We start from the raw sequence: 23,786 nt of genomic DNA, 5'->3' as shown, positions 1-23,786 counted from the left end.
TTTGTTTGTGTACAGTGATGCCAGGTGTAGGAGAGTTCAGGAATGACGGACAATATCTCAAAAGAGAATGTCACAATCTTGTATTTTATTTTAATAAATAATAATAATAAAATAAAAGCCAATTTTTCAAAGCTTCACCCAATTTTAGACCTCCCACATTTTAAAATCAAAATAGTAAGGTTGTGGGATGCAATGTTGTAACTTTCTATTGTTTTCATACTTTTTTTTTTATCGTTACAATCTATATAATAAAGCAGGTCTTCTATTAACCGAATGTTTTCATACTTTATGATATTTTTTTTATCATTTACAAAGGGTGCAGGTCAAATCGGCCCCAAACTGTCTCGGCCTAAGTCAAGTCGGCCCCACGTCAAGTCGGCCTCAAGGCAACTCGGCCTCACGTCAACTCGGCCAAAAACTAATCGGTCAACTCGGTCACAATAAAGTATGGAACGCAAAAAGTGCTTAATATTATTATGATTATTAATTACTATCCACGCTTTAAAAAAAATGAAGAAATAAAAAAAATACTCATATAAAAAAATGATCTCATTGCCGATATGAATAGAAGTACCCGCGTGTTACAAAAACACGAGCAGGTACCGCATTTTAGTAAATCGAAGACGTAGGTCTACGTTCCACCATTTGGCCATAGAAAAAATGATCGTACATATCGTTTTTTTTTCATGATTTGCATTTTTAAAAAAGGTGAATCCCCCGGTCAGCGAAAACACGTAGCAGTTTTAGATATTGAAATAGCTGCCAAAGGCGCAGAGGGAGGCTACGAATTGGTTTCAGATGTTGTCGCCTAATCAAATGCATACACTGAAAATATCTACGCGTGATTCAACCATGGAGTTACCATTATTTTATACCTCAATGATTCAACCAAGCAATCTTATTACACCTAATAAATGTCCTCGCATATCGGACATGTTTATTGAATTTTGACGCACGAAAATGTGAAGAAATATCAATCCCCTTCCTTTGCACTTTTTGCGTTCCATACTTTAACGGGGCCGAGTTGACCGATTATTTTTTGGCCGAGTTGATGTGAGGCCGAGTTGACTTGAGGCCGAGTTGACTTGAGGCCGAGTTGACCTGGGGCGAGTTGACTTGGGGCCAACTTGACTTGGGGCCGACTTGACTTTGGCCGAGACGGTTTAGGGCCGACTTGGATCGAAATCTTTACAAATTGTAATGTTAGAGTGTTGTATGAGGGACTGTGGTGACATTTTACGAAATGATCCTTCTGCTGTGAGTGGTCAATATGTGATACAGCCAGGAGATGGAGGACGAGAGATTACTGTCTACTGTGACATGAAGGATGATGGCAGTTGGACGGTAAGTATAAAAACAATAATTTAGATATTATTAGAGAGGGTACAGTAATGTAATACAGAGGCTGCAGCTTACTATTCGCAGTTAAACACTACGAGCTAACACCTAACTGTAAACAAAATAAGTATATCAAATTTTAAATTACAATAAACTAAATACATCTTGTTTATTATTGGTCAAGTTCTTACAATAAGATACTTTTTTCGTATTTTCATCATTTCACGTTTTGTCATTATTGTTTTATCTTTATTCATTTATTCCATCGTAAACAACCTTCTCGCATTGTGCGCGATGGTCCTGCATTTCAAAGTGATCTTAGAAACATGCATTGTGCACAAACACATGCATAATTACAAATTTGTCATGCATCATGATCATATCTTATTTTTTAATTTAAAAATTGTTTGTAACTACTGTGGAGCCTTGCGTCAGGGTGTTAAGTAATTGGTCAGATGTTTTGCCCTACTATGACATAATTTGTACTTTACTTTTACATTGAGAATACTTTGACAAGTAATTCTTGGGTTGGACTCGAACCTACAACCGACCAGATCACTAACCTGCCGTTTATACCTCTACATCTTATTAAGTGAAGTACAATACTATCTTATTCATTAAGTACTATCTATGGTCATTACCAGGTATTACAAAGAAGAGAAGATGGATTGGTCGATTTCTACCGTAGTTGGGCAGAATACAAAGAGGGTTTTGGAAATGTGAACTCAGAGTTCTGGCTTGGTAATGAACAGATCAACCGTATAACATTTGATGGCAGTTTTGAGCTTCTAATAGAGATGACTGACCACTTGGATGAAATGAAGATCGCAAAATATTCTCACTTTCGTGTTGGTACTGAGGACTCTAACTATACTTTGACAATCAGTGGATACAATGGAACTGCAGGTTAGTATATTCAATCTATATTTACATTTAAAAACACATTAAGTATACTAAGAATTAACCTTTTTTAAGGCCTTATACACACTTAGTACTTTGCAGTGAAAATAATCTATGGACACATATAGGGTTTGATTTGCATTTATCACATTTAAAGGATAATAAAAATAATGTTAGAATTATGACTGATTAAACACAGCTAAATGATAAGGAAATTGACTACTGGGAAAGAACTTGAGACATGTACTGTACCTAAGCAGCGGTGGCGTCAGGGTCTAAAGTCAGGGCTAAAGTCACAAGACACAGCAGCGTTCTAGCATAATTTGAGGCTGTCTTTCCATCAAATTTAGCTTAAAGAAATTAGACAAACATTAAAAGAAAAGCTTCTAAACATCTGAAAAGTAGAACAAAACAATTCTAATAATGATATTGACGTGAACCTCATGAAAATATAATTCTACGCCTTTGTGAAATAGCCCCATAATTTCACTAGTTATGTCATAATTAGGCCTAGACCACAACATTTAAAAGTTTAAACAACAAATAATAATCATTCGATAATTTTTGATTATCAATTGATGTCGCGTCTAAAATATAATGTAAAGCCCAAAGGTGATCACCTTGAATGCAAAGTACTCTGTAAACTGTCTATGAAGTACATTTTTTGTATGGCCCTCCCACTTCGCAATTCCTTCTTACAGGCCTGAAACGAATCTAACTATATTTAAATGTGCAAATGCACTCACAGTACAACAACTTATCTTATCAATTGATCATGTTAAAATTATTAAACTGCATTTACTGCAGTTACTACATTTACTGATTTTAGTTTGTTTTAATGTAGTAGGCATTTATGAGACAGTCAGTGCTGCAACAGTATGTGTATGATTAATATCCAAACAAGCATTCTAAAAAATTGCACAAACAGGTTCGTAGAGTGAACAAAATATAATTACTACCAGTAACTACAGAATTGAGGCATGGCATCACAAAATCGGCGTAGTGTAAACACATTTTAAGATGTTTTATATTTATAAACTATGTTTAATAAGCTTTAAAATGAGGCGTTGTTTATTAAAATTGGTTTATTAAATCACTTCATGTATATTTATTCATAAAAAAGAAATCAATAATACAACGGCAGCCAAAAGGCTGAAAAGTAAGATTTTGCAATAATTGATAAAAATAATATATAAATTTGTATAAATAGTAAAAAAAAAAATAACACATTAATGAAAACATACGAGTCACTATTTATAGCTCAGAAAATCTTCATTTTGAGAAAATCAACAATAAATTAGCGACTACGATTAGCTCGGCCTGGCCTAGCCCACCGATCAACGCGGCAAGACTTTTTGTCAAAACTCACTATTATCTCTTCAATAACGGCTAACTAGTCGAAAATATATAACTGTGTGGTACATTATATTATATTTTTTGTTATTTAAAAAAAAACCTATGGATAAAAATAACGATTAAATTCCTTACTAAATGTTGCAACGTTGAACGCATTCATTACCTGTTCTAATTCAATAGGATTAGTCAGTGGTCCCTAAACAAGGAGCCAATGATATTCAAAATCCGGCTCTATGGCTTTGTATATTCATGCCAAATCCCAGCTCAATACTACAACGAATAAGGGAAGAGTAGTACTTTATTAATCTCACTTTTTAGTCGCGTGGAAGCGACTCTATAGTTATGTCGGTCGGTTGGTCTGTCTGTCGGTCCGGTATCACTATGCGTTTTATCGCTTTCTGACCTTATCTTGATATCAGTTTAATCTAGCTAAGTCAATTTTTCACAGAATATTCCTTATGGCCAGGAATCGATGTGGTTATGTTTTCACGGTGCGCAATAAAAATTACGCGATCTACGCACGATTTAACGAAATCACGTTTGTAATCATATCTTAACAACCATGAATCACAATTAAATAAAATTTGGTACTCATAAATTTCAGGGCATAAATCATCATATGGCAATACAATTACGTGCGTAGCGCATGTAACGCATGCGTACGCGCGCTTAAAATTTTCAAAATTTATTTTCGATGAAATAAGAGTACATTTCAGGCAATTTTAAGCGTTTACAAAATTGCCATGAGTGCGCATATTTTTGCGCGCGCACTGCGCGTTAAATGTTATTGCGCATTCTTTTTGCCCGATTTCTGTTTTCTTGACTTACTTTTCAACTCGAAATTACGTTATACGAGCACGTCGAAAGTGACAGGCTACGCACGTGTAAATTAAAAAAATATAAATGTTTTTAAACATTTCAACATTTTTAATGTTGTTCAGTAATTTCGGTCAGTATAGTTCACTATGTCGGTCGGTCGGTCTGTCTGTCTGTCGGTCTGTCTGTCGGTCTGTCTGTCCGGTATCACTATGCATTGTAGCACGCGACTTAATGGCTGTTGGCCTTGTTACTTATCATATAACTTTGGCTTTCTTCATTATTAAAATGCATTGCTTTTGAAGTATAATAACTCTGACAAAACAAAAATAAAATAAAGAATATATGATATATAAGAATAGTTAATAACAAAAAATTAAAAACAAATTAAAACTATTTATAAATTTGTGTTTTATTTTCCCTTTTATATCAAATATCTTTTATTTTATTTGTAACAGAAAGAAAAACAAATATTTAAAAATTAATTTAAAATTTTGTTTGTTTAGGTGATTCTTTGACATCACGCCACAATGGTCAACAATTTTCAACGTATGATAGAGACAATGATAAGAGAAGCGGTAGCGGGATCGGTACTAACTGTGCTGAGTATAACAAAGGTGCTTGGTGGTACAATAACTGTCATCATTCAAACCTGAATGGGCTTTACCTTACACCAGGTACAGAGGGTTTGACAGGCACCAGCTGGTGGAATTTCCATAGAAGGTACCACAGTCTCAAGAAGACAGTGATGATGGTTAAAAGAGCCCCATAAGAGAATGTTCATGATTCAGACCTGAATGGGCTTTGTCTTACACCAGGTACAGCTGATTACAATGGCATCAACTGGGATCGCTATTTTGATCTTTTAAGACAACAGTGATGATGGTTAAAAGAGCCCCATAAGAGAATGTTCATGATTCATACCTGAATGGGCTTGTCTGACACCAGGTACAGCTCATTACAATGGCATCAACTGAGATCACTATTTTGATCTTTTAAGACAACAGTGATGATGGTTGAAATCAGAATCTGTAATTATTTAATAATTTAGATTCTTCTTTGTTTCTTTTAAATTATCATTTTGCTTTATCATTGAATAATTATTTTATTATAATAATCCAAATGTTATAACATATTAATCAAATATATTGGCATATCAACTGTGATTTGTTTAAAATTTATTAAATGGAATTTTTCATTTTGTATTTTAAATTATATAATAGTAACAATTAATGTTTTATTATTAATCATTTTTAAATATTATACCAAATAATCATAATAAGTCATTCTGTAAAAACAATATTAATTGTATTATTTAAAACTATGCTAATACAATAGTAACATTATTATTATTGTTTTTAATTAATAAAATCAAATTGATATCTAATCATAAATCAGTATTTCCTATATTTTAATTAATAATAATTAGTAATTTTTAATCTAATTTTAGGAGTATTTTCAATGGATATTTGCTGAAGTTTTTAAATTGAATCTTATTTTGAAATGATTAAAAATTAAATAAAAACTTACAATGAATGTATATTATATATCTTATTATATTGGTTATGATCAAGGAAATTAGTGACATAAAGAAACACAAGATGAATGCTAATGTATTTTCCAAGGTAAAGTGAAAGTATTAAACATTAAAAAGCAAATAAACTACTACAAAATTCAACTTTGAATTTATTAACGTCAAAAAATCACTTTCAGCAAAAAAACAAAACTTTGATCAATTCTTTTTGTATGAATTTAACTTATGAATCTGCTTGTACTTTGTTTTGTTACTGTACACATATGGGGTATCAAAATGACCATAATGGTACAGGAAAGGTTCTAAACTATATTTGAACATCATCCGCCATCTTGAATACAAGTTATGGGTCAAAATTCCCAACCTTTTTTCCACTATTGTGTTTTTCTGTTCGTTATACAAATTTCTGTTTCTGCACGTAACCATACATATGGGTATCAAAATGACTGCAATTATACTGTGAAGGTTTTAAACTACATTTAAAAAATTCCCAAAGTCAGAAGGGGGAGGGGGGAGTTGCGGTAAAAGGAATGGTGGGGATTTTTGCTTGGGCTAAGGGTAGTAGGCTATCAATTTGAATTGAATTTTAAGTATTTCTGGAAAGAAGTTGGGAGTTTGGGGTGGGTCGTAGGCCTATCAACATGGCTGAAACTCTACTGGAAATGTTTTAAACTATATTTTTAAAAAACTGCCACTGAGGGGTTATGGGTTGGGAGTGATATACTGTATGGCTCAATATAATTTATACTAGAAACGTCTCAAACCTAGTGGGGCGGAGATACTGGCGTTTTGGGGCTAATGAAGCACAACATGATTGGGATTGAACTGTTCTAGGAGTTAGGGTTTGTTGATTGTGGCTGGGATAGGGAGAGGAGAAAGAAGCCTTGGGCAGAGGTATTTCAGCTGTATCATATGTAGCTGTATTGATATTTTAATCATTAGCCAATACGACACCTATTCATTTACACAGTTTGCAAAGTATCTAAACCATAGGCCTATCATAGTTGTGCATCATCCTCTTGGCCTCTCATTATGAAGCTTAAGTTGTTTTTTTCCCAAATTAAAAATTGTACTGGGAAGGATTTATTATTTTGTTTAACCCTAAGTGAGGGATGTGATTGAAGAGGGTTGGAGGTTGGTGAATACAGGGAGATACTGGCCTCCGGGTTATGAGACATATCAAATTAGTTGGAATTGTACTGAGACAGGTATAATTGCTAGGATAATAAAAGTGCATACCAATTGAAAAGTAGTATATAAGTTAATAATTTACCATTCACGGCAATTATGCATCTTGAAAATTGTGATACACCATTATGATTCTTGACTTGAAAGCAGTGTTAGATATTGTTGCTTGAGAGATGTCCAGCCACATTTTGTAGTGATTTCATTCAGTGTACTTCTGTCATAGTTACGTACAATATTTGGTGTTCTGCAGAATCGTCGTAGATGTTTAAATAACTGTTGTTCTGTATTGTATAAACAGTCCTCTATAAGAGATTGTAAGAGTAATTCGGTATAGGACAATACTCCTTTATAATGTAACGGAAATTGGTACAGCCCAAATCATTTATTTTCTACCTATTGTTATAATGTAGCAAGCCAAATAAAGCCAGAAACCTCTACCACTCTTCGTTTTGATTTTGAGTGAGCGAGACCATCCATCCCGTTGTTCTTGTATCTTTGTTAATCAATACTGTAGTTGGCAAGTTTATAAATAAAAGAGTCATAAAGGCTCATGAGAATATAATCTACTAACTTTCCTCATTTATCTATCTATTTACATTGTATGTGAAGCCGACGGAATATCACTGTCGTCGAACCTAACGCTACCTGTCATAATCACATAGTCCTTATTTATCTAGCAATAATTACTTAGTGAGTGTTAGACCTAGACGGAATGAGAGAACCTGGGAACCTGATAGGCTAGCCAAGCGAGATTAAACTTCCTATCTGTCCATAAAATAAACTAGGGTGTGGGACTCTTCCGGTGGTCCGTTTATTAGAAAGAGCATACTCCTTCCAATAAGCCGAGTATATCACCTTTTAATTCTATAATGAATAACTAGGCTAGCCAGGCTCTAGGCCTAACGAATGAGATTGCTACCAGGCTAGAAAGGGACCCGAGAAATGTACGTAGTACACAGTAGAGACAGGCGGAGGAAAAACGTTACAATATGTTTAAATTCATGTTATTTAATAGCGTCACCATATAATACTATATAATGTAATAAAGATTGAAAGCGGTAATTCGATAAAGAACAATACTACTTTAATGTTTACATTTGATGTCATATAATAGCATCACCATAAAATATTATACAAATAATGAATGTTTATGAGTGTAATGGTACAAATAATGGCACGAGGTGAATGATGAAAGGTTATATCAACGAGGCAACGCCGAGTTGATATAACCTTTCATCATTCACCAAGTGCCATTATTTGTACCATTACACGAATACAAAACATTCATTATTTGTTTTATATAACATCTAAATAAATTCTAGTTATTTGAATCAAATAAAAGGTAGCCCTAACCAAAGCTTACTACATTTCATTCACACACATTGATTAAAAACAGTAACATTTGGTTTTTAATAATTTTATATTAAATGTTATATTTATATGGATTTCGTAAACACACCTACTTTTGTGTTAATTATGTCAACAAACGACCAAACAATCCTAGGCCTAGCAAGGCTAAAACGCCTAGGCTAGGCCTAGCCTAATACTAGCATGGCCTAGGCTACCCTAGTAGCCTAGTAGTACTAGCTTGGCTGAAAGGCAAAACTTCGACAGACAATTGGAACTTATCTAAGCTAATTATGGTTTTTCCAACAATTCCACGTCTTGTAGGGATGTCCCCATTAATTAATCAAAATCCTAAAAACGATCTAAAGCTAATTTAAATGCCTTTTTGAATGAAATTAGTACATAATGTCCAAATATATTAAAGTGCTGTAATGAATGATGGCTGCTCAACGTAGCTTTACTGCTATTTGTCTCTTTTTGTGTTTTGCATCAACTATTGGTGTTATTAAACCTTGTCTATCGAATTTAAGTAGGACCTGCAACCCACAGTTTAGTTTTCAGTGCAATACCTCTATACAAATATGTTATACTTTGGACGCAAATTTGGACCATTTGCTAGGCTCAACTTCTGCATTATGTTGCGAGTGCTCGCATGGTGTGGAGTGCACTGTAGCCCTGGATCGACTAAGGCAATGGGCTCAGTTCAGTACCTTGTTTACTAGGCCTAGGTGGTCTATTTTAGCATTTGCCTATCTAACAAAGCCTAAAGGTAAACGAAAACATGCTATTAAATACAGTGGAGCTAGGGTTCCTTACTATTCAAGTTATTATTGTTCATCAAGTTTTCAGCCGGAACTTTCCTTATGCGGTGATATTGAACAAAATCCAGGCCCCGCAGAGGAAAACAAGGACAGGGCTAGAGATAACACAAACACAAGTAATAACAGTAATAATCCAACATTTTATTACCAAAATATAAGAAGCCTTAAAAACAAGATGGACACATATCATTCTGAACTAAATGTGCACCTCATTAATAATACCTTCGACTTTGTTGCATTTACCGAGACTTGGCTAAATTCAACGGTTCTTGACTCCGAACTTTACTGTGATGGTTTTACAATTCATAGAAGGGACAGGAACGATGGCAGAAGAGGTGGTGGTGTTCTTTTCCTAGCTTCTAATCAGTATAAGTCTCGACGTCTGGAGCACCTTGAGAAACCAAATATTGAAATCCTCTGGGTTGAAATTAAGCTAAGCAAGACAAAACGAGTGCTGGTTGCTGTTATTTACAGGCCACCCAACAGCGGAAGAGATGTCATGTTGCAACTAGCGCAATCAGTTGAAGATGCATCAGCCATGTATTCAAGGCATCATATTGTTCTTATCGGAGATCTGAATCTTTCTGAAATCACGTGGACCAATGATGGATATGGAACTGCACCTGCTAACTCATTGGGTGAACTTTTTATTGACTGTTTTATTAATGGACATAATTTGTTTCAGTGCAATGTCAATCCAACGTGCAATAATAATGTTTTAGATTTAATTTTGTGTAATAATTCAATTGATTTAATCTCGGATATTTCTGCTGGTCAGAATATTTTTGAATCTGATCATTCTTCAATTTCATTTGTTCTTAAAATTTCTATTCAAAAACACTTTTCTAGGGATTCAAGACAACTATATTGTTTCAAGGCTGTAAATAATGATGATCTTTTGAATGCTTTTAATGTTATACCTTTTGATTTAATCCATATGTGCAATGATATTAACGATAGTGTTTCTCTTTTTTATGATTTAGTTGATGCTGCTCTCCGTGATCTTGTGCCTATTGTTAGACCTAAAAGAAAAATGCCGCCATGGTTTGATAATGAAGTTAGAGTCGCTCTTAAAAACAAAGAGAAATGTTTTCGTATTTCTAAACGACTTAATACACATGAATCAAAACATGCTTTTTCCGTTGCCAGAAAAGAATTTAAAGTCCTTATGAAACTTAAATATAAAAGTTATATGCAATCACTCTCTGGGAATCTTAAGGCAAATCCCAAACGCTTCTGGTCGTGGATAAAGACCAAAACTAAATCGTCTTCTTATCCGTCGGTTATGTCGCATGGGCACAAGGTCGCGGAGACAACTAATGATAAGGCTGCTTTATTTAACAGTTATTTTCATTCAGTTTTTAGATCTGGACCTTCTGTGACTGATGAACACCAACGTCTGCCTGAGGCTTCTGTCGGCATTCTCAATGCTCCAATAATTCAATCTGAAATTGTTAACTCGTTACTGTCATCCATTCAGACTCATAAGGCATCTGGATGTGATAATCTCAGTAACCATGTTCTTAAAGTTTGTTCTCGTCCTCTTTCTATTCCCATTTCTTTCCTCTTTAATAAATCTCTTCAAACCGGTAAATTTCCTTCCGTTTGGAAACGTTCCAATATTGTTCCTATTCATAAGGGGGGGACCAAGAAATTGATTTCTAACTATAGACCTATCTCTCTGTTGCCTACCATTTCTAAATTGTTTGAAAAAATTGTTTTTAACCATATTTCGACTCATGTTTCTCCTGCCATTGCTTCCTGTCAGCATGGCTTTGTAACTGGTAGGTCATGTGAAACAAACCTTGCCACCCTGTTGACCACAGTTTACGAAGCCATTGATGACAGGAAGCAATGTGATATTATTTACACTGACTTTTCTAAGGCGTTTGATCTTGTTCCTCATAATTTACTCTTATTAAAATTACAACGTTTTGGTTTTCATAATGATTTTATCTCCTGGTTTCGTAGTTATCTTAATGGTAGGTTCCAGAGAGTGGTCATTGAGGGTATATCCTCTGAATGGCTTCCTATTCAGTCCGGTGTCCCTCAGGGATCGATTCTTGGTCCTCTCCTTTTCAATCTTTTTGTCAATGATATCCCAAAACTCTTCACCCACTCCAGATGTCTTATGTTTGCTGATGATGTTAAGCTATACAGAATTATTGGTAGTGTTGAGGATGCTGACAGGCTTCAGGTGGATTTGGACAAGCTTTGTTATTGGGCTGCTTTATGGGGAATGTCCCTCAATCCAGTAAAGTGCAATATTTTAACTATTACTTTGAAAAAGAACATTTTATTTTATAATTATTTAATTAATGACAATCCCATTAATAGGGTGCAATCGCAAAAAGATCTTGGTGTTTTTATTGATAGTTCCCTTTGTTTTTCCTTTCATATTGATTATCTTGTTGGCAAGTGCAATAGACTGCTTGGGCTGATGTGGCGTAATTGTAAACATTTTGACAGGCAAACCAAAATCCACCTTTATTATTCAATTATCCATCCCATTCTCAACTTCTGTTCTGTTATTTTTAATTCTATTTCGGAAACTCAGTCTACGCGCATTCAGCGTCTGCATAACCGTTTTTTACGCTACATCAGCCACAACCAGAATCCTGACTTTCATTTCCATGTCCGATCTTCTGAGTCTCGTAGAACCTTTTTTGATCTTGTTTTTTTGTATAAATGTATTAATTCTTTATTTGACTGTAACTTAGTTAGCAATTTTTATCTTAGAGTCCCTAGTCGTCGTCTTAGAAGAAATACTACTTTTCATATTCCTTTTAGTAGAGTAAATGTTTTAAAAAATGGTTTTATTAGTAGATTAAGTCAAACTTACAATTCTTTTACTTTAAGAAACCCTGAGTTAGATATTTTTAGTAATAATTTCCGTAAGTTTCGTAACATTGTTAGTAGTTTAGTTTAATGTTTGTTTGTATATGTACGTGTTTGTCTGTGTTCCCTCCTGTAAGTGGTGAACCATGAGCTCACTGTTGGTTGGGAAATGAATAAATAAATAAATAAATCGTACACAAATATCTGCTGCTGTTGCATATCTCGCGGTGGTGTTTACAAATGAAACTGAGACCAGACGACAGGTGGCGCTGTTGTATTTCACAGTACAGAGCCATATCATAGGATAATTTGTGTACTAGATTTTTTTTCATCCGCGAGACGTTTTTTTTTTCGTACACAAAAATGTTTCAAAAAGTACTATTAAACGATCGTTTAATAGTGCGTACTATTGCACGCCATGTGACCCACAATCGTCCAATCAAATGACAGGAATTTATTTAGGTGTTATATAAAATAAAATAGATTCCAAGAGTCAAGGTAATTCAATATTGGAATATTTAATTACTTATTTCAGTGCTGCCATGTAATTTTTGTATGAAAATGGAGATAAATACTATGGCAATACATACTAGGCAAAATTATGATTTGGCTTAAAATTATGAGAAACCCAAAATAAAACACAAAATTATGATGGACTAATCATCGACCCACAATCCACGAAAAGCCCTTGTTCTGGATTTCCATTTTATTTCTTGATTACAATTTGTCAAAACACAATCACAGTGTGATGGTCTTTCTGAATATCATTCTGTACATGCTCTGAAACAAACATGACAACTATTTTGTAATTACTACAGAATTTTTGTATCCAAACTACTGAAATCAATTAAAGCAAGTTGAGAACTCTAAACTTACTAGGAAATATTTCAGGATAAACCAGCTGGTTAGGACACAAAGGAAGACACCCACAATGAACAGCTTCAAGCCTAAAAGAACAATAAAGAACAAAATTAAATTTAATTTCTTTATTTAATAATTGCACCAGTAAACTCACTAGATAGGGTACATTAAATGTTGTCTTATAACAGACAAATTTAACGCTAGTTTTATTATTACATCAGATTTCTTTATTGGTCACTTTTTTTTTAAAGCTATTCAAATATATACTATAGTTCAACACAGGGGTACGGAAATGATTTTTGGTGGGTGTTGAAAGTGATATGAAGGTAAGGGATGGTTCCAAGTTCTGGAAAGGTTGGATATGTAATCTTGAGCAAAGGGACTGTTTAAGATGTTTTGTTCGTTGATCATCATATTATAATAGCACTAAGCCAAAGTTTGTTCCTGTATCTCCTCCTAAACTGCAAGTCCGATAATCTGTTTGAGCTTGGGCACCTTTTATTTCTCCTTTATTCATTTAAGCCATTATAGAATGGCACATTTTTATGAAAAATTTGTGTTTAAACCAATTTCTTTGCAAATACTGAATGCTGCGTTTAGTAATTCACGAACCATTTTACTACGTCACAATCAGGTCATTTAGATGTGAAGACAGCAAGTGGTCAGCAGCATGTGCACTCACATGCACCATTTCAAAAATGATTATCAAACGGGTGGCAAGTATTCTTGCTCATGTTTCTACCTCATGCACGCCGCAAAACATAAGCTTATATAATATAAAAATTTAATCTGTATCTCTGACAGAGTGTTCTAGATGGCATATATAATATATAAATGCCGATTCAAAATAAGCATATAACATTACGAGCATTGCTACTGACCCTGTCAGAATTACTAAGTCTGGCACGCAGATTCATCTCCCTAAGATATATGTACAGTTTGTTCCTTAACTTAATTTGTTTTGTTTTTTTCATTAGATAGTTACCAACTTTTCTTAGTAAAGCAATAAATATTAATTAACCACAGTCCACTAGTCTACATGAAAGAATGTGGTCACTCCTTATGCATAAGGCAAGCACACCAATGACATTCTTAATTCCTATTGGTCATAATAGAATGTGACTAGTGAAACTATTAAATCACATGCTTCTAAAGTTTAAACACATTCATCCTAATATCTGCTACGCATCATTACTAGCTTGTTGCAATCTTATCTATTGTTCATCGATTGGAATCTTAATATATTATTCACTTGGAAATAAATTATACAGCTATTTTACATTATATTAGTAGTTGTTTATTATATATCGTTGCATCAACAACAATTACTAAAAAGTAATGTCCTAGTAGCAATGTGAAAACAACATATGGAAAATTAATTTATGTCAACTGTCAACAAACACGATACTAAATTTACAATAATGCAGCTTCTATTATTCTACATGCAGAGAAGGTGTTTTAAATAATGAAAATAAATTAAATTAGACTTCGAGGCATAATAAGATTTAAAAATAGAGATACTTGAACCAAAACACTGAATTTGTTAAAAAAAACAACAGAACATTGATCATAGAATGTTATAATCCAGCTACATAGTAATTTCAATTTATATTAATATATAATTCAAAAACTCCATGAATTTGATGGTTCGATTTGATAGGCTATTAGAAATTTGTTCATACATAGTTACAGTATTATTACTAACACGTTTTTGATTGGTGCAGACAAAGTTCTATTGTATTATACTTGGATGGAACATCTATAATACGCACATCAGAAGATGAAAACGTACAGTAGTTCCTTGTTACCACAAATAAGGTGTACGACAAGTTGCATTTGAAGGCACATCATACAGTTTATTTTGTCAATACGTATTTCCAAAACGTTGCAATGCATACGTTTGCAACTTTGGTTGTCGTTCTTAATCTCCTGCCTATTGTCGTTCTTTCGACCAATTCATTCTATACAGTTATCCAGGGACAGGCTCTTGAGGGTTGGAGTTACGAGTTGAAGAATATAAGCCGTGTAAATTGTTTGCTGGAATGTTCCCACAAATCTGATTGCTTGTCGGTCAACTATAACCAGAAAGATCGTGTTTGTCAAATCAGTAAGCAAATACTGGAAGAAGCATCAGTTGAAAACAACGTAATTCAAAAGCCAGAGTTTTGTTACATCGAAAGGGTGAGTTAAATTTTCTGATTTAGTGTACTGATGGAATGAACAACTTATGTAGTGTATTCAACAAAACTTGGTTTCGGGGAAACGCCTATTAGTAGGAATTGTTTTGGCTCCTGAAGGTGTTTTCTTACTTTGGTGATCTATTGTATCTCGGGTTCTGTTTTAAATTGATAGCTAGAATTTAAAACAAATTGTATACAGATTAAGCAACGCCATAGCAATTAAATTTACAGAGTGAAGTAATGTAAACATGGTTGGACCTCCCCAAAATTTATTTAGTATATAAAAGTAATAAACAAAAATATTATGAAGAATCACTTAAATCCAAATATAAATTAAATCCATATATAAAATAAAAAAATATCTCTATCAATATAAAAAAGAGAGTCAAGTATTAATTTATTTTACCATTTAAATATCATGAGGGATAAAAAAACAAATGCTAGTATGGATGACCATAAGAGCAAAGCTTGTTTACCTGTAACCCATATTGTAGTTCATTAAAAACAACAAGGACAGGAAAAAGGTGCAGGTGGGGATTTTTTAAATGTTATAGTTTAAAAAAAGGTTCAATTGCAGTCACTTTGATACCTCATATGTATGGTTACGTGTATAGATATGATATTTCTTTTTAATTGTATATAAATCATTTGAAGTAAATTTAACATAAAGATTACATTTATTACTGGTACTGTATACATAGGTAAATACAATCTATGTGTCTTCTTTTAGTTAAGACAAAATTTAAATGTTATTAATATATTTCTATTTTTAATATTTTAACATACTAATATTTATAAACTAGACAAATTTTCCTAGGACTTAGTAGTAAGAAAAGTACAATTTGCCTGCTGGCTATACAGAATAGCCAAGAAATTGTCATATCGGCTATGCCTAGTCTAGTTTGAAAGGGCACTTCAAGAAAAGGGGGTTTATTCATAATCAAATATTTTATTACAATTATTTGTTTATTAATTTCATATTCATACATAATTTTCATTTAAAAAATTATAATTGTCACTTCTGAGAAATTTTGGTTGGGTTTTTTCCTCATTTAGTGTTTATTGAAGTAATGATTGCAAAATCTGTATTTTCAAAACTTAATTTTCAACTGTTCTTAAGGATATTAAATTGCAATAGATTTAAACTTGTATTTTTTTTCACTTTGTAGATTTCATTCTTTGTGAATTTGCAACCATAAACCTTTATAAATCAGATACTAAATAGAAATAATATTAAATTCAAGCAAGGATAGAAGAAAATTTCAGGTGCAACTTGGATCCACTAAGAAATTCAGACGTCAAATGCCAACGTCAATTTTTAAAGAATCGCCTTAAATGTGTTAATAGCTTGAAGATTTGTTTATACGAAACCTAACTTTTAAATTAATGATGTTTTTTAAAATAAATGAATTAAACAAATGAATTTAACAATTATTGCTTCTCTTTATAACTCTTTGAATAATTAATTTTATAAATAATATTTTATATTATTTTATGAATTTTAATATTTTCACTTGACCTAAACTTTCAACAGTGTTTCAAAGGTTGAATAATATTTTGATTTGTAATAAAAGAATAAACTGATGTAATTTTATTTTTGTAAATATCAAAATTATACAATTTTTTTAACCTGGACAAAAGTGTTCTGTCCACGACGTTGGAAAAATCCCGTCTGTAACAACATATAAATCATATTTATTAATAAATTTGGAGTTAATTAACATTCAGTTATATCTAAAACAACTATCTGGCAACATCATAATACAAAATAAATTTTAAGATTTCTTTTAAATGAGGAGAAATATTACAATACCTAAACCTTCTTAAAAGTCATGTACATTGCCTGTCTGTGACGCATAGAATTTTAATAATTTTTTTGTACAGTCTTATAAATTTGTTTGACTTTCATAATTAACATTCATGGCCATATATGTTATGTATTCTTTTTTATTTCTAAAATATGGCTAATTATATTCTCAAAAATGTCACGTCCATATTACAAAAATACTTTGGAATGCCCCATATGTTAGTGTTTCATCTATAATTACGCCCAAATAATTTTGAATGGGAAACCTGTGAAAAAGCAATATTGTCAATCATAATTTGAATATTATGTGTTGTCTACTACACATGGTATAAGTATATTGAGTGATATGTAATATTAGATTTGAGCAAAGAAGAAACTTTAGTAAAAAGGTTCATCTGGATCTCTGGATACTGTAGTATTCAAATATTTTATTCTTTTGGATCATCCAAAAGAAAAAATTATTTGAAAGAAGAAACTTTATTTAGTTCTTGATTTACTGTCATGGTGAGATGTTTAATATCTTTTTATTTTATTTCCAAACCCAACCAACCAACAATTCTCGATCAGAATACATTTCTACGCATGCATGATGCGTGACTGTGCAGTGGACGTATGATCAAAAATAATGTTTTTGGTTGTGACTTCAAACTAGCATATCTACACTAATTGGCCAATGTGATGCACCTACATTATCATGTGGTCACTCTCCATGGGAAGTTCACTATTTCAACTACTGTAAAATGCTGTTCCTCTCTCTCTCTCTCACCAAGAAAACTAGTTTGTAATTATTAAATTACTGTAATAGCTGCATTCTATATCTATATACTGTCATTACTGTATGTTAATTATTTTATATTTCATTTTTCTTCATGTCCGGGCCACTGATTCCAAAATGAGTAAGTATACAATTTATTATTAAATAAATTTATTTCTTATATGGAGGTTCACATTTATTATTAGTGATTGGCTGCTGGTCGTGACTGTTGCTGTTGAATTTGCCTATAGTAAATGTTCTCTTTAATATTCTTAAAGTACTTTCACTTGTATTTACCTACTATAAAATTAATCTTATAACAAAATGGACGTTTCACTCAATGTATAGGCTTATTTCAATGTTATATCTAATATGTGATCTTCAAACTTTGTAATTTTAGAGTGTTTTATGAGGGATTGTAGTACGATTTTACAAAATAATCCTTCTGCTGTGAGTGGTGAATATGTGATACACCATACATGTGATGGAAGACCAGAGTTTACTGTGTACTGTGACATGAGGCATGATGCAGGATGGACAGTAAGTATAGGCAACAATTTATGTAAAGATATCTGAAGGAGCAAATCCAACATCATTATAACACACTAGCTTATTACTTGAAAAAATTGAATTTTGCTTGTATCCTTGAAAGACACTTACAATTTATTTAAAGATATCAAAGGTAAATCTAACATCATTGCCACAGCTTACTAATTCATTATTAAAACACACATCACAATACGTTACCGTAAGAACTGCCAGCCATAGAGACACCAGCAAAACAATTAATAGAGAACAATGGTATGATTTCAGATAGAATCCGTTCCAGAAGTACAAGGACTTTCAAATTTACGATATTCAAGCCATTGTACAAGCATCTCTCATAATTAATAAACGGAAAGGGGATTCCATTCACATATGACGTCGCACTCTGCACTCCTTACATCTTGAAAATAGATAGAGGGCGATGTTGACTTACAGATGATGGCATGAATGAAATAAGGAGCTTTTGTACGAGCATGTAGACTTTAACGAATGACATCAACATTCTACTCATTTACACAGTTAAGCGAACAGTTGTTTAGGAATGTTTAAAACTTGCATATGGATAAATAGCTTATTGCAATGAACAATTCCTAATAATACAGTATTTGGCTTTATTAAAAACATAACTTTAGATTTATCATTTTGTTCAACAGAAATTAATGATTCTTCCACATTTTTTACTAACGTTACTTTTCAGAAATAGGGTTCTCGACCCACACATAACTATACCTGCGCACACGCAGAGCGATTTGTTGAAGTGTTGTCTGGAGGTCACAACAAAAGAACAATCACACTAAATGTTCAAAAACTTGCATAATTATTGTAAAATGAGTGTAATCAAATTGTAGAAAATGAGGAACATCAAAATAAAATTGTAAAATATTGATGTACCTTAATCGTAATATTACTGGTCAGATTCTTAATTCATTTACTTCTATTTACTCAAGTTGATGGGCTTGACATCACTGTTTTAGTAAGACTGTAGAGTATAGATTACTATCCTTTCATTATCAGGTGATACAGAGAAGACAAGATGGATCAGTTGATTTCTACCGTAATTGGGCAGAATACAAAGAGGGTTTTGGAAATGTGAACACAGAGTTCTGGCTTGGTAATGAACAAATCAACCGTTTAACAGCTGATGGCAGTTTTGAGCTTCTAATAGAGATGACTGACCACTTGGATGACATGAAGTTTGCAAGATATTCTCACTTTCGTGTTGATACTGAGGACTCTAACTATGCTTTGAAAATCAGTGGATACACAGGAACGGCAGGTTAGTACATTCAATCAATTTTTACACTAAAAAACACATTTCAAGTAAACAAAGAATTAAAAGTATTATTTTTCTTTATAGGCCTCACCTTTGTACCTTGCATTAAAAATACACACTGTGCACTTTTGTTGTTGTTGCATTTATCACTTTAAGAGTATTAAAAACTGAATTTTCAAACCAATTATGACTACCTATAATTGAGTTTAAACTAGATGGTACGCTCGTTCGAAAACCCCCTCTATTCGGGGCAAATCATAAATAGTAAATTATCTAACTCAACTTAATTAGTAGGCCTAATGGTTTTCAATTGTTTCTTAGAGCCAAATTCATACTTTAAGTCGGTTCCTACCCTACCCACCAAAGTTGTTCTGCGTTTAGGGCATGTGATGCACCGTAGGCCTATCCTCTACTGGCTTTACAACGCTCATGCCAGTGAGGAAAGGGTGATGATGTGGGTGGTTTAACTGCAATAATAAAGATTTGTACATAAAATACAGCGACTGAAAACGCTAGCTCATTCCATTTAAAAACAATCTATATCCAACCTCTACAGCACATATTGAAAAAAAAAATGGATCAAGTTTCTGTTATGAGTATACAGTACTTGCCTTTACGACGCCTGACGGAATAGACACTTGTGGAACAGAGATTGGAATGTTCCATTCATCACAAATCAATACACTTGTATAAACATATATTAAATCTATCAAAATAGTAGGCCTATTTTTTAAAGAAAATCGGCCTGTCTTCAACATTTTGATGCTGTACTCGAACTGTTCAACCGGTTTTCAGTCATTAAAAACAATTATCGTAGGAGGAGATAGGAAAATGCGAAGCATTCTCGTAATATTGTCTGCGGGTATTTTTCAAGATGGACATCCATTAGACAGTGTATACCACGATCGAAAAACACCCCTATTTGGGGCAAATAGTTGAACCTAAATTCGTTTTAATTGTCAATAACTAATTATCGAACTCAATTTAATTAGTAAACAGGGTTACATCAGGTGGTTAAAATCAGTACCGAAAGTACGAATAAACTTTATCTACCATCGAGAAAACATTCTAGAAATAACGCGCGATTTACCGAATTTTGCCCTTACGTAAATTTATATATAGATGATAAGAACATTGAATGGGATTAAACGGTTTAAACAAGCTTACAGAACAGTAAATTTAGCATACCTTAATGTTCACACATTTATATGTCTTCATCACAAGAATCCCATGTTGCATCTAGTTATGTACCAGCATTTATAAATAGTCACTGGAATATTGACTGGGACATAATGACTCATACATGGCCAATGTTCCAATTTAATTTTAAAGTACTACACCATATTTTAGATAGATTTGAGATACAAAAGATGTTAGCTTGCCAACGAAATGATTAAAAATGGAACACTTACCACAAATGAAATAGAAAATGAGGAAAAAATGTTCTAATAGTATTAAATCAAGTTCGGAAATGTTCACTGCACTGACTACGGTAGGTCAGGTATAATGAAGTTTTCCTTTGGTACTGTATAATAATATAAGCTATAAAAACAGTTGTGTTTAATAATTAATTAATTTTTAGTCATGTGCAAACGCGACTCTACAGCTCACTCGGTTGGTCGGTAAACACTAACTCAAATTTGAGCACGTGACCGCAGCCATGTATGGCCTTGTTTTATTTACAAATCATGTATTATGTGAAAAATATAGAAAAAGAAAAACAGAAATTTGAAATTGATTTAGGTTAAACTTAACAATATGCTACCCAAAGATAAAAAGGCAACATGATATCAAATCTGAAAGAAATTGGACCAATATTAAAGAAAAGCTACTATATACACAACCAACTAAAATTAATTAATCAAACTAACAATTCTAAAAATGATATCAAAATGTTCAATGGATTAGCTCCAACATTTAACAACAACATTTCAATTTAACATTTAAAAATGTTATTATTTTAAATGTTGTAGTTACTAAACACTTTGGAAATTAGTTTTCGCTTCCATTGTTTTTTTTAAATCAGTACATTTGTATTGAAAGTATATTTCAGTTAAAATATAAAAATAATATTAATGTTTTATTAATGTCAATTTTATCATATTTTCATAATTTCATGTTGTATGTAATATAGTATAGTTTATTTGTATTTTTCTTGTATATGGTTTTATCTTAACTGTTTATGTTGTATGGAGTGAGTGCAGAATCTGTTTGGGCTTTAGCCTATTCTCATTCCTGGTTATTTTTACATTGATGATCGAATAAATATTATTATATGAATTAATATGGTTCATATACATTAAAAGGAAAACAAGTAAAATAATAAGCAAACATTGAATGAGCAACAAATTATAATTATAATATAGTAAAATAAATCAACCATATTGTATAATTTATAGAATAAAAAAATACAAGAACACTATTTTTTAAAAGTTTTTTGATTTTAAACAAATAAAAAATCCCCTAAAACAGGATGTGAATCTCAAAAAAACATAAATTAATTAAAACACTCATTAGGTATGCATCATTTTACATAGCATATATTAATTTTTTACATGTTTAAATAAAACAATTGTATTAAAAAAACTGCATGTATCCAGTAAACTAAAGATGATATGTTTTGTTTGTTTAGGTGATTCTTTGGCATTCCACAATGGTGACCAATTTACAACGTATGATACAGACAATGATAATAAGTACAGTGGTAACTGTGCTGAGATACACAAAGGTGCTTGGTGGTACTATGCCTGTGGTCTATCAAACCTGAATGGGCTTTACCTTACACCAGGTACAGCTGATTGGTCAGGCATCATCTGGTATCATTTCCATAAATACAACAGTCTCAAGAAGACAGTGATGATGGTTAAAAGAGCACCATAAGAAAATTTTAATTATAACTTTAGTAATTTGACTTTAATTTGGCTCATAAATATAAAAAATGGAAAAATATTGATTTTATTAAAGATGCAGTGAGATCAAAAATCATGTTTGGTTATTATACTTTTTGTGTTATATTAATTATTTTAAATGAATAATAAAACCTTGGTTTAATAACATAATGACGAAATAAAATTAATTTGAATATACAGTGTCTTAATTTAATCACATACAGTACATAAGTTTATGATTACGATAATTTATTAAATAATAATTATAGTATTGTCAGAATTGTTAAAAATATATGCCCATATATAATACTACATAGTAATATCAAATTCCATTATTAATAAAAGATACTACTGACTTGGATGTGTTATAATCTTTAGTAAATCATAATATTGGTATTTATTTTAGTTTTACTAATTTAATTAAAAGGGTATCTGGTGTTAAATGGTTATATTCTTTATAATTCATTCATTCAATCTTTTATTTTGGAATTTTGCAAAGTAATATTGGATATAAATTAATTAAAAAATAAACTACTAATTATTAAGTAAAATTTTGCCTTATCATTAAATGATTATTTATTATAATAATCCACATTTTATAACATCAATAATAAAATATATTGTCATATCAACTGTAATTTATTTTTTTGGGAATTTTTTATTAGTTAGTAACAATGGATGTTTTATTATTAATCATTTTTAAATATTATAGTAATACCAAATAATTTAATCAATTCATTCTGTAAAAAAATCTTATTTTATTATTTAAAACTATGCTAATACATACATAATAGTAACATTATTATTGTTTTAATATAATAATAACAAATTGATATCTAATCATAAATCAGTATTTCCTATATTTTCATTAATAATTAGTAGTGTTTTAATCTAATATTTGCTGAAGTTCTTAAATTGAATCTCGTTTTGAAATGAAAAAAAAACTTACAATGAATGTAGGCCTACATATTATATATCTTATTATATTGGTTTTTATAGAAATTAGTGACATAAGCAAACACAAGATGAATGTTTATGTATTTTCCAAGGTAAAGGTGAAAGTAATTGAATTTGAATTGAATTGAATTATTATTATTGCTTTTTAATTAATAAAATCAAATTGATATCTAATCATAAATCAGTATTTCCTATATTTTAATTAATGATATTCTAATTAATTATATTCTAGTAGTTTTAGGAGTATTTGTAATGGTGTTTGCTAAAGTTTTTAAATTGAATCTTGTTTTGAATTGATTAAAAATGAAATAAAAATGTACATGTAGCTACATATATCTTATTATATTGGTTTTGATCTAAGAAATTAGTGACATAAGCAAAC

The 23,786-nt window shown here is 31.8% G+C and overlaps 3 protein-coding genes across 5 annotated transcripts in view; 2 read left to right on the top strand and 1 right to left on the bottom strand.

The window, feature by feature from the left end:
• Positions 1–23,786, bottom strand: part of LOC140056160 (tRNA-queuosine alpha-mannosyltransferase-like) — a 45,489-nt gene that overhangs the window by 4,406 nt on the left and 17,297 nt on the right. The window contains exons 7-8 of one of the 3 annotated variants that reach the window (XM_072101449.1): positions 13,015–13,085; positions 7,218–7,434 (exon numbers count right to left, since the gene is read on the bottom strand). In XM_072101449.1, coding sequence (XP_071957550.1) covers positions 7,259–7,434; positions 13,015–13,085 — 247 coding nt within the window. In that variant the 3' untranslated portion in view covers positions 7,218–7,258. Of the gene's footprint in view, positions 1–7,217; positions 7,435–12,681; positions 12,937–13,014; positions 13,086–23,786 lie in introns of those variants that run through there. The other 2 variants (XM_072101458.1, XM_072101465.1) reach the window with 2 other exon arrangements.
• LOC140041212 (fibrinogen-like protein A) lies at positions 1,201–5,290 on the top strand. Its single transcript, XM_072087624.1, has 4 exons — positions 1,201–1,344; positions 1,983–2,244; positions 4,917–5,087; positions 5,229–5,290. The coding sequence occupies exons 1-4, from the start codon at positions 1,201–1,203 to the stop codon at positions 5,288–5,290; spliced, it is 639 nt and encodes a 212-aa protein (XP_071943725.1).
• LOC140056188 (angiopoietin-related protein 2-like) lies at positions 19,184–22,759 on the top strand. Its single transcript, XM_072101484.1, has 2 exons — positions 19,184–19,562; positions 22,192–22,759. Exons 1-2 carry the CDS (start codon positions 19,454–19,456, stop codon positions 22,437–22,439), a joined length of 357 nt encoding a protein of 118 aa, XP_071957585.1. The 5' UTR covers positions 19,184–19,453; the 3' UTR covers positions 22,440–22,759.

The sequence above is a fragment of the Antedon mediterranea genome, chromosome 1 (genome assembly GCF_964355755.1).
Source record: "Antedon mediterranea chromosome 1, ecAntMedi1.1, whole genome shotgun sequence".
Taxonomy (NCBI): Eukaryota; Metazoa; Echinodermata; class Crinoidea; order Comatulida; family Antedonidae; genus Antedon; species Antedon mediterranea.
Note: the sequence above shows the minus strand (reverse complement) of the source record. Positions and strands in the feature narration are given on the sequence as shown.